Source organism: Ochlerotatus camptorhynchus, unplaced genomic scaffold (assembly GCF_037179485.1).
Source record: "Ochlerotatus camptorhynchus isolate MF236.1 unplaced genomic scaffold, CSIRO-AGI_Acam_v1.1 ptg000232l, whole genome shotgun sequence".
NCBI lineage: Eukaryota > Metazoa > Arthropoda > Insecta > Diptera > Culicidae > Ochlerotatus > Ochlerotatus camptorhynchus.
In genome coordinates this window covers 8,053,022-8,065,156 of record NW_027040722.1, presented here as the reverse complement: position 1 = coordinate 8,065,156, position 12,135 = coordinate 8,053,022, and the positions used below count along the sequence as shown (strand labels likewise).

Sequence of the window (12,135 nt, the reverse complement as noted above, 5' to 3'; positions counted from 1 at the left end):
ATCCACTGATCGAAGCACATTCCCTCAATTCCAGAAGCAAACACACCAAAAACGGTGGAATATGAAGCTCGAATATATCACGCCTATTTGAGCAAGGCTCACAAGCTCAAATAGACTTTATTCGGATGAAGTGAATAAATAAATCAAATGTATTCAGAGATTCTTAAACGTAGGAGGTAGGTCTGCTACAATCTACGAAAGTCGAAAAGGCGAAAACGAAACCTGTAAGGGTAGGCTGGATTTGGAATCCGGTAGGACATCGCGGCAGAGACTGGCAAACCTGACGAAATCAAGCAAGTCGGTAGAAATTTGACTTGGACCCAGGTTGAGGCGAAAGCTAGCAGTTGCTCAGGATGGAAGCAATTCACGTTGGTGATATGCATCACTCATGGAATTTCAGAGACTCACCGGTGAAGGAGAACTTCAGAAATATAGAGAACTAAGTGCAAGTCATCCATTCTACCGATGATTTGTGGACGCTGGATCGTATCACCTAAGATCTCTAGATCTAGCTTTTCTGAGGTACTTAGAACTTTTTAAATGTTCCACAAGTATAGATACTAGGGGAAATGCAAGTAATGTCGGCCTAAGTGTCCCTAATTTGGGCCCATACATAAATTCAGCAATCGACTAAATTTTCAATAGCAACTAAAAATATCCATTAGTAACGTCCCAATAACGCGTTCATCTAGATAAAATTGATAAATAGCAGATTTTTAGCGATGGGCCCAATCTTAGATCCATAGGCCAACGTTAGAGACATTTCCCCTATCTATTATCTATTAGATAGAGCTGGAAGAAGGGCGTAACAGCTTTTGTAAACAATGTCTTCTCTCGACGATTTTTAGGAATGTAAGGAACGTCCACGCAAACCAACATAACCATCAGGGTAGGGTTTAACCAAAACTAACATTACTTAAAATAAAAAAAAATATCCCAATGCTTTTGTAAAAGTAATTTCAATTCTTATCTAGTTAAAAACAGGGACACAATCATTCAAGTTTTTTTTTAGCTCCCAACTACGAATGCTTCGATGCATCGAAGAATTTTCCTTTCGAAAAATGCTGTAAGTCTCAGAATCCCTGCACTTTGGTCAGATAGCGTTATAGGGCGTCGTTGTGCCAATTTGGACGTGGCACATTTCGAGTATGAGAGAGTGATTGTAGTTTGCTCAAAAGTGCCTGAGTAAAATGCATGTACTTTCGATGATTACCCGTAGTTGTTACAGTGAAGATATACACCCATATTCCCGTTTGTGTCTGGACGTGAAACATTTTTATTTGATTTTGTGTGGTGGATGGGTTTCGGGCGTGGACGGGCATATGGGTGATAATATTAAGTTTACGTTAGGATAACGTTGAAAAATTGAGAAATGTTTCACTTTAGTTTGAGAAGCACTTCACTGCGCAACCGATGAACCATTCTGACGGCCCACATTACCGTGCAGGCGTCGTGTGTTGGAAGGGTCCAATATTGGACAGTTTGATGTTTATAAAGTACCATCAGTTAAAACTGTATTTTTGAGCTGTGTTTCTTAGCAGATTATCGTGTTGGTGTATGCTGATTCAAAGAGTAAATGATATTAAAGCTGTCCATAGTTGGGCGTTGCCGAACTTGTGGTACTTGCACAACATTTCTTGTGAGTACCAAAGTAATCATATAATCACAAAATATCTTTAAATGTAGGTTCAGAGTGAGACAATGTCACTGAGATATGGTTAGTTGGGTATTCAGATGAAACTATTACTTTAAAAAACTAATCCTGGTTGTATCTCTTTTTCGTTTGCATGGTAACACTGTTTGATATTACTAACCGCACCGAGCCTTCATTCCGGGTGGTGAGCGAACCTGAAGAAGAAGAAAATGACCATGAGCCCCTTCTCGGAACGAGTGTATTGTTGATGGACCTGGTCTACGATTCAAGGTTGGATTCTGTGATGATAAGTATCACATAACAGGTAAAGTAGGCAGCATCATCTTTATAGAAATGTAAGTATTATTGACAATAATCATAACTAGATTATATGCAAATTTATATGATAGGTACCTGGATCAACGTTGTTTAAACATGCGCATTCAATCGTGACGGTATCTAATTCTGCATTTTAAACCTACCCAACCTTTTTCCTTTCTACAATCCCTGAGCCGCTGGTTCACCATAAGTGTACCTCGCAGAACTTTTTTAACCCCCATGGGTAAAGATGCTGTGTTGCTCACTCCTCTCCCCTTCCCTGGTGTATTATGGATGGTGTGAATATTCACATCGGTGACATGGCCCCTGACCCCCTTGTACATCATAAAATGAAAATGAAAAATGAACATTCAGAATGTTAAGAATTCCTTGGGCATTGGCATAACCTTGAGGATTGCTTAACTGCAACCAGGTCCCACCCTAATAAAATAATCATAAAAGAGAGCTTAACGACGTGTTCGGGGTATCATCCAAACCATTTGAGGGATAGTTTACCCATCTGGGCAGGGCTTGTCTGTATCTTTACATTTTGAAAGATGCACACTAGTGATGCCAGTTGTGATGTAGCGAACCAAAAGTTTGTAGGAATTTAACTAATAGTCAAAATTAAATAATTGTGAATTATGATTTTAACTATGAATTGTTTTTCTAATAATAATTGAGTCTAATGGGTGCAAACATTTATAAAAAAATATTTGGTTCAAAACTTTTGGAATGCGACATCACACAGGTAACTTAGAGGTAACTCTAAGACCAGAAGGTCCCGAAGATGCACCCATCGGAACATAGGAAAATCAACGAACCGCTCAGCGGCGCCGGTGGTGTAGTGGTAAGCGTGATTACCTCTCACCCCAGCAGGCATGGGTTCAATCCCAGTCGGCGCCACCGGGATGTTCTGAGGCATAACATCTCTGATCACGCCTTCCTTCAGAAGGGAAGTAAAGCCGTTGGTCCCCGGTTCATGAGATGATGGGTCGATAGGTAGGGTCCAGGAGTCGGAGCTGCCTCCCTGGCGTCGGTAGCATTGGTGCTCAGCACGGAAAACAAGTTCGACGGAAAACAAATCAAGGAAAAAAACGAACCCTTCATTTTATCTGTCAAAGTTTCATAGCGAATCAAAACAAACATAGTGTAGTACTAGAATTTCGACTAAAATGGGTTACGTTAATCGATTAAAATCGTTAGTTTCCACCGGTACTACATTTGAATTTGGCTTGATCGAGTATTGATTTTCTTTTCCCTCCCCTTGGCTAGTTTTTACACCTTGCTGTTGGTGGGCGGGCTTAATTTCATGCTAGTGGAGTGTTGGAGACGGTGGGTTTATGGTCGGCGTTGCTGGCTCATGCCGCGATAGAATGGCGTCATGGGCAGGCAATGGGGATTACTAAGCTTCCCCTCTCTGATAAACCACTGCATGAGAGAACCAAAGATCTAGTCTAGCAGTGATAGTATCACACTTGTTACTCCTTCGATTGAGAGCCGCGTCGTAGTACGCTTACGTATAGGCACTGACGTCGGGTGCGATACTGGCGGGTTTTGCCGCAAATCACTCTTATTTTATTTATTTTTACGCAGATAGATTAATTTGGGTTTGCAAGGGAATTATACTATTGAAATATTTCAGAAAGTGCCCAACAGTGCTCCTTCTATTTGCGTGACAAGCTTTCATTGTTGTTTTCATTGAAGTATTACTCAGGAAACAATGTTAAACATCATTTTTGTACATGGTATTGTAACTAATCTTATATGTGCTTCATTTTGATTTGGGATAAGTGTTTGAACTATGGCTCGGGATTTCCACTGTGGTGTGCTTCTATTGTGACATACCCATATGTATTTTTGTGGTGCCACATAGTGGAGGCGTGAGAGCGTAGTTGGAACATTTACCCTATACAATATACAATTTAAAATTAGCTTGGAAACTAACTTCAAAGTGAAGCATTTTAGTCACTTAAAGGTGTCACCTGGGACGAACAAAGATATAATTAATATATGTCAAAGCCAGAAGTACTAGAAACACGTTAAATTTTAGTTTAAAAGCATGGGTTATGATTGTGTAGGTAGATTAGAGATTTCAGTTATTTATTAAATAAACTTCAATTAGAGAATTCAGAAAGTTAATTAACATAAGAGATAGGACGCGGGGGGTCCGCTTAGGGAGGCGACTAGCCTATGAAGTTGTATAATAAATCTTCCTATTTAGTGTATTTGTTAATTACAGACAATGTCAATAGCGAAAGTCATATCTTCAACCAGGCGCTTACGAACAAGTGAAGTTTTAGGAAAGATGTGTTAAATATGTTGATAGGTTTGAAATAAGAATTAGGATTGTTGTGCTTTAGTTTTCGGTAAGGTATGATGTGTCAACAAAGCCCTTTTGAGCAAATTTTCAAACATCAAATTGATTGAGTGATTTATTGAAAGACATTGCGTTGCGAAAATTGACAAGTCATACATCTAACATAGTAGTAGTAGCAGTGTCGCATATTCTGATCACAATTGCTGCAAATAGTGCTGGAGGAGTCGGCAGGGCTGAATACGGATCAAAACTAACATAACTACTAACACTAAAATGATCTTTCTATTGTTTGGATCAAGTACAACTAATACTAATCTACCTTTATGTATGTTTTACTCCCTTTTAACCCATTATCTTTATGAATGGCGAATCATATGACGTGAGACACGTACAAGCTGGAACTCAAAGAATTACTTCGAACAGGATATCAAACAAATTCAGGACCAATCCAAATGAGACCAGAAACCAACAAGGCATCGGGGCGTTATATACTCGGAGAGGTATTTGATAAATAATCAAAAAGTGGTAAGTTAAATTCTTAGTGGAGCCAAGGATCATGAGAGGTAATTGTCTATAATTCATTAATTAGGGTAAATTATGGCTTCGGCACCCATTGACTGTTTTCGGCAACCGAAATTGAAACGTTTATTTTACTGTATTTTCCCATCAAAACTCTTCGCTGAATGTATTAAGCCGATTCCTTACCTTTTCAGCTTAAATCTGATTACATTTTTACGACTGTGAATTCCTGTTATACCATATTTTTCTTTAAATAAAATATACATACTACAAAATACGGCTGATTTCGAGTTGCCGATAATAGAACAGCTGGTTAACACGCAGTTCAAATGGAAAGGATGCCGAAGAAAAAGAAACTGCCGACAATAGTCACTCTCACCTGAGAAGTTTGGAGCGTTTTAAAAACATGTTCAACCCGTTTTGATCAATTCTGTCGATTGAAATTGGTAGAACAGCAAGCAGCAGATAAATGTCAACAAACAAACCTGTCATGTATGTGTGTGACGCTGAGAAATCGCTAATAGAAGTTCGGACGCTGCTTAGATTGACGAGAATACGTAAATTCCCCTAGTAGAGATCTCGATAACTTTTTCAAGGGAGTGTATCGGCTTTTGTAGGCGGTGCGTTTGTTCGTCGATTTGGCGTAGCTGGTGGCTCGCCCGCGCGTGCTGGCACTATCATCAGATAGGGGAAATTTTCCTCTACCTGGTGGTGGTGTTGATAGGCGTGTGCGAGCTGCCGATTGCGCCGGGTCGACGATCGGATGCATTGTTTGCAGGAGCTGGTGCTTCCCTTTGAAAAAGTAATCGAGAAATAACCATATTATCCTGTAATTGATATTACTATTTTTATATATCAATGAAATTAGTCATGACAGAGTAACAGAACGAGTTTAAAACAAATGGGGAAGGACAATAGACACAAGTTGACACAATAAACAAGACAAGTGGGGGTTAATACACAAGACAAAATGACAAAATAAGTGACGACAGAAGACAAGACTGGGACAAAAATCAAACTTTAAAAAAAACAAGAATGCGCAATTATATTATCAAAACTATTTGGATCATCACAAAAACAACAGTGACCAAACGGGCACCATAGCCTAGGAACGTCTGTGTGTTGATTTAAAATAGAGGCTCATAGAAGCAAAATTTATCAATAAAAGGGGTCCAGTGTAGAGTTTAAGCAAGTTGCTGCCACTGTGATTACCACAAAAAAAAAATCGAGTATTGATTTTCTTTTCTTTAGATCAAGACGATGGAATTTTGAAGAAGACAACGATATTAACTATCTACACGCTGGATCAACATATAGCCATGCTAGAGGGATAGAACATCATTTTAGTTTTATAAAAACCATCATAACAGATTATCAGGAAAGCCCTTTGGGATATGGGATCTCGGAGAAGAAGAAAATTGGAAAACCATGATCCACTCACGTTCTGGAACAATCATCACAAGAGAGTAGTAGTAGTGGCCACATTTCCCGCGAGTGGCTGGGTCTTCTTCTTCTTCTTATTCGCATTTCAAACTTATTGCTTAGTGGATATTAGCTTATTGCGCGCTCTCAACTTATAGCGAATTCGTTTATTATCAGGGTTAACACCAGTTCCAACCCAGTGCGAAACCGAACTTTTTGTCAGTGTTAACCTCAACCTGAGCTAGGTTTTAAAAGCAAGCGAGCAAACTGACGTTTGTCAGAAAACAAGCAGACCCAATCTTGATACCCGATCCAGGTTGGAACTGAATAATAAACGAATTCGCTATTAGTGTTCTAAATGCACTTCCACAGTTATTAATTGAGAGCTTTCGATGCCAATACCAATGCATGAATTTGTATATTGTGTGGCAAGCAAGCACAATGATACTCAGACATCTCCGGATTCAGTGATGAGGACCCCCGGATTCAGTGATGAGGGGCCTCCCTTAGCTCAGTCGGTAAAGGCGCAGCTACAAAGCAAGACCATGCTGGAGGTGGCTGGGTTCAATTCCCGGTCCGGTCTAGCAATTTTTCGGGTTGGAAAATTTCTCGACTTCCCTGGGCATAGAAGTATGATTGGACTTGCCACACAATTATACACGCAGAAAAATCTATTGTCGAAACAAACATATTTGAGGTAAATTTAAACGTAAACTCTGTTTGTTCTGGCCACAAAAATAAAAAAGGTTCATTTCAAACGTATTCCATGTTAGAAGTCATGTGGTATCGATGTTTAAAATAAATATAATGCTACGTTTATTTTGAAAATATTCGTGTTGAAAATAAACTTAAATATTTTTGTATGATTTGACAACTATGGGAACAAAAATAAATATGTTTATTTTAAACATGCTGTTCATTTTTAAAACAAATATACATACTTTTAAATTATTTTAGAAGGTATTTGAATGCGCTATAAAACAAAATAATTCGAAAAAATATCTGCACATTGGTGCATCTAAATTCCAGCCATTTTTTGGAGTCGATTAAGGGTGGTCTGTAGGTAGTAGCATCCTGGTCCGGGATCAAATATGGTGCATCCACGGTATCGGCTTCTCTCTACGGGGAAGGGGGAGGAACCGGAATAGATTCAGAATCCATTTCGGGTTTTCGTTTTTTTTTTCGATGTGATGGGGGAGGGTCGAATGACGATCGGCGAAACGATGGAGTGACGTTGAATTGTGGGGTTTCGCCTCGGGCTACGCTGGTTTTGTCGAGCTGGAACATTATTTGGATGATTGCCTACATGGGTTTCCTGATCGATGTCTTCGGTCTCGCTGCTTGCGGGTCGTTTTCGGTTGAGTTCCGAGGAATAGCAGGAGCTACATTCTGCCGAATGTAAACAATAAAAAAGGTGAAGGCATGACACGCTAAAAATAGTTTACTCAAATCATATATTGTTGAAATAAATATGCTTTTGATTTTAATCAAAAAATACATATTTTTGTTGTTTATTAATTTATTTGATAATGCTCAACCGAATTAACTTTACAGAGCCGAGGATTCTTGGTCACTATACAATACATCTTAAAACTATAGTCAAAAGGTACAACACAATAAACACTTTATCTTCCGCTATCCAAAAAGCCTCCTCCATCAGAACTGCAGCCGCTTCCAGTGGTTTCATTGTATGGCAAATTGTTGTACGCCAACGAGGGTCAGAGCGCGTCCATTGCAGCAATAATGGACGCAAAACGTGGTCAGCACTCACACACTCATCACGAAACGGTTGCTTTCCAAAGTCGACGACGCATCGACTGAAAGAACTGCTGATGAAGAACAATGAGGAGGACCACACAATGGTTGCTGCCGAGAAAACAGACGATCGCGTGGCACACATCGAGAGTGGTCTGCTTTTGTCTACAGCCGAGTGAACACTGAAAATACATATTTTTAATGCAAACATTTTTTCAATTTACTTTGAATGATTAATATGTTTATAGAATGAACATTTATATTTTTGATTTAAATGAACAAAATTCGTTTCCGTGTACCAATGCAAAAATGGTACAGGCATCGAAAGCTCTCAATTAATAACTGTGGAAGTGCATCTAGAACACTATGTTGAGAGTACGCAATAAGCTAATATGCGATATGCAATAAGCTTGAAATGCGAAGAAGAAGAAGATGTTTCCGCCGTTTGCTTGTAATGTAGAAATATACGACCTCGTATACGACCGCCCGTGTGCTGGCTGTTGTGTTTTGCTCTGGACGATGGTTTTGCAAAAAATGTACTGTTGCCACCTCTGATCAAGACTATATCATATCATTAAGCTAGTCATTGAATAAATCACTACTAATTACGTATAGATATTTAACGGGTTATCAATTTCAAAACCTATTGTGTGTGGCAGGATAATTTCTCAAAATGGGATTATACATAGAAAAAAAAGTTGTTGAATCTTACATCCAAACAGCTGCACAGAGGTTATTCCGCTGGTGGTGTAATATAACGTTGTACGATGTACACAGCAAAATGTAATATCGATCAACGTAATTCAAGCTGATGTATGAAAAAATGATGTAATAGCAAAAAGCAGATACAATATTACATCAGTGGATGTAATTTTGTTCGCAAAATCGATGTACATCGTACAACGTTATATTACACCACCAGCGGAATAACCTCTGTGCAGCTGTTTGGATGTAATATTCAACAACTTTTTTTTTCTGTGTACATCGATTTGGCGAACAAAATTCCATCCATTGATGTAATATTGTATCTGCTTTTTGCTATTACATCATTATTTCATACATCAGCTTGAATTACGTTGATCGACATTACATTTTTTTTGCTGTGTAGTACTAGAATTCCGACTAGAATGGGGTACGTTAATCGTTTGCTTGGGACCAATAGGCTAGTCAAGTAGTGAGCCAATTTAAAATCGTTAGTTTCGTATTGATTGTTGGTACGACTGCGCCCATTGATTTAACACACGGCGGCTCTTTTCCAGGATTCGCTCCTCAAGCCGCTGCCATAAAATACTATCTAAGTTTCACACATGTGTATAGTTCTTATAGGCGGGGTTGCATCGCACTTATGAGCGGCGCGCTTCGACCGTCACCAAATGAGAATTTAATATAAGCGCGACAATATTCAAGGATAAATTGAAAAATTTGAATCAAGTAACTTCCGAGCAAACTTGCATGCAACGTGCTTCAATTCCGAATTCCACTCAAAATTTCAAAAAGCGGGTTAGTAAAATTTTCCTCGATTTACCTAATTCCAGGAAAATCGATCAATATTTTACGATTTTACTGTCTCGTAAACTGAGGAAAATATTTATCGATTTTCTGAAATTCAAGCTGATTTTTTAGGAATCGAGGAAAATTTTACTCATCCACTAGGCCCTTAGCAATTTTGAGTCGAATTCGACTCAATTCTGAGCTACTCTTTTCGGCCATGTGCTGGGATGAAAAGCGCCATGCAAAACACTTTTCCTTCAACATATTACGAGAAAAGCTTTGCGGAAAAACTCACTGTTTTTCCGTGTGCGAGATGTGAGAAAACCTTCTCACAGAAGATGAAAATTGTCTGAAATTTTCCGTATTCTCCGAATAGAGATGATTTGACATTTGTACCTGTAATCGATATTGTCAACTGATTTGTATAAATAGTAGGTATTTGCACAGGAAAAATGGGGGTAAGTTTGATTTTCCGGGTATACCCTTATTTGAAAAATACTTGAATGGAAATCGGCTTTCAGAAAGCGCCAGAACTGGACGACAAGTACGACATGGCCAAGTGCCAAATGTACAACGAGAAGAACTCGTTTGCCTTTTGGATTGTGATTATTTTGCTTTTCTCGCTGGCTCTGGGCAATCTGTGTCTCACCCTTACCATTACCGGGATCCTGAAGATCTACAAGGGCATGGAGAACATTGAGCTGATCCAGGGCGAGGAAACGGTCAAATTTTTCGGGAACATTGATTTCGACAGAATCTACAAGCGGGATGGGAAGCTGGAAGGTTTTCATGACGAACCTATGGAAATCAGTGGTAAGGCAGTTGGGGACTGTGTAATTTTCCATCCTTAATGTTGACCTAAATTTGTTCGCAGGTGAAAATGCTCCCGTATCGATCAATCTAGTGAACCGAAATGGGCATTCGCACAACAAGATTCACCTCTCCAAGAACGGCAGCGTTCTGAAGGGTTTGAATCACTTCGAGGTGAAGGATGCCGTGACGGGGCGTCAGATTTTCTCAACATCCCGACCGTCTTACAACATGCCGGAAGGGGCCATGATGTTGCATACAAACCTGGTGAACGCCGGCAGGATTGCGTCCCCTATAAATGATACGCTCAAATTTCAAACACGTAACAAGTTCACCCTCAAGGGAACCGAAGGGACGCGGCTGGAAGCGAAGGAGATATTCTGGACTGCAGATCAAAACATTTTCCTTAAGTCAGATAACGGTAGCATGGTGATTACCGGTGCAAATGGGGTGTACATTAATGTGAACAGTATTCCGATCGTTCAGAATGAACACGGATCGCGCACCGGAAGCGGCCAGTATAAGCTGTGTGTTTGTTATCCGCAAGGTAGGATTTTCCGGATTCCGGTTCCAAAGTCGCACAACATGAGAGTAAATTGCGCCCGCTTTAGCGGATGGAGCGATCCCTGTGCTTAAAATCGAGTCGATAGGTGCAACAGCTAGTATTTTTCATTAGTTGTAGATTATTTCGCATTGCGCAATTCGTTTTCAACATATCATACTCCTTCAAGTAAGCAATATCCATATGTAACTAACCGACCATTCGTGGAACAAACCGAATAATAAATCAAAACATTTAATCCTCCAGGATTTATTGAAATAAGAGCATAAGTGTTAACCTCCTACCGATTTCGAAAGAAAAATCAGTTCGATTATGTTCTTACAAAAGCAAAAAAAAAAAGCTTATGGAATATTGGCCAGATAGTCCTTGACATCGGACGGATCCAGTCGACGGAAGCCACCCGCATCGCAGATTCCTACTTCTATATTATCTGCATTCATCTGTCCCTCAAAGCCTTCCTTCAACGTGAGAATCGCCGTGTGGACTGCATCGTCCAGCTCCAGGTCTTCGCTGTAACGCTTCTCCAGGAACGTCTTCCCGTTGATGGCATTCTTACCCATAGCGGTAGCCTTCCACGCAAAGTACGCTCCGGATGGATCACACTGGAACAGATAGGGACGCCCTTCATCCCAACCGCAGATCAAAAGCGACACCCCGAACGGACGGACACCACTGAAATCAAATTTCCCCGTTACTTTCACAACTCTTCCCAAAACCAAAAATATAACCTTCAAAACTCACCCGGATTGCGTATATTCCTGCATCACATTGGCAATCTTCTGCACCAGTTGCGAGGTCGGAATAGGTTCCCTGTACGTCAGAAAATAGTTCTGCGCAATCTTTCGGGCCTGCTTGACCAACAGCCGGTAATCCGGTCCCATTCCAGAGTAGATCATACCAATATGATTGGTTACCATCTCCACCTTATGAACGCTATGCTCATCGTACAGGATCGACTTCTGCTTGTTCTCCGTTGCAATTACAACCCCATTGGATGCCTTGATGCCCACGGATGGTGCCCCGGCTGACACGGCGGCCAAAGCATACTCGATTTGTACCAACTTGCCGGAAGGGCTGAAACGAAAACGAAATGCCAGATAATTTACTTGCCAATTACAATGATCTTTTTTCGTCAAAACTTACCTGAAAGTGGTCAGCGAAAAGCTGTAACGTTCCGATGCCATTTTGGGGCACTTTTCACGCTACGAACGATAGTTTTTTCCACAGAAAATCCAATGATAAAGAAACAATGTTTCCTCTGCGGTCCAAAATGCTTGATGCGAATCGGCCGCTCGGTAGGAAAAC

The 12,135-nt window shown here is 40.2% G+C and overlaps 2 protein-coding genes across 2 annotated transcripts; one reads left to right on the top strand and one right to left on the bottom strand.

Annotated features, from left to right (window-relative positions):
- Positions 1-9,867: 9,867 nt before the first annotated feature.
- Positions 9,868-11,068, top strand: Scgbeta (sarcoglycan beta). The gene is made up of 3 exons (XM_065225599.1): positions 9,868-9,916; positions 9,980-10,271; positions 10,333-11,068. The coding sequence occupies exons 1-3, from the start codon at positions 9,911-9,913 to the stop codon at positions 10,902-10,904; spliced, it is 870 nt and encodes a 289-aa protein (XP_065081671.1). The 5' UTR covers positions 9,868-9,910; the 3' UTR covers positions 10,905-11,068.
- Prosalpha2 (proteasome alpha2 subunit) lies at positions 11,064-12,135 on the bottom strand. The gene is made up of 3 exons (XM_065225600.1): positions 11,974-12,135; positions 11,572-11,904; positions 11,064-11,502 (listed from the first exon to the last, which is right to left on the bottom strand). Exons 1-3 carry the CDS (start codon positions 12,012-12,014, stop codon positions 11,172-11,174), a joined length of 705 nt encoding a protein of 234 aa, XP_065081672.1. The 5' UTR covers positions 12,015-12,135; the 3' UTR covers positions 11,064-11,171.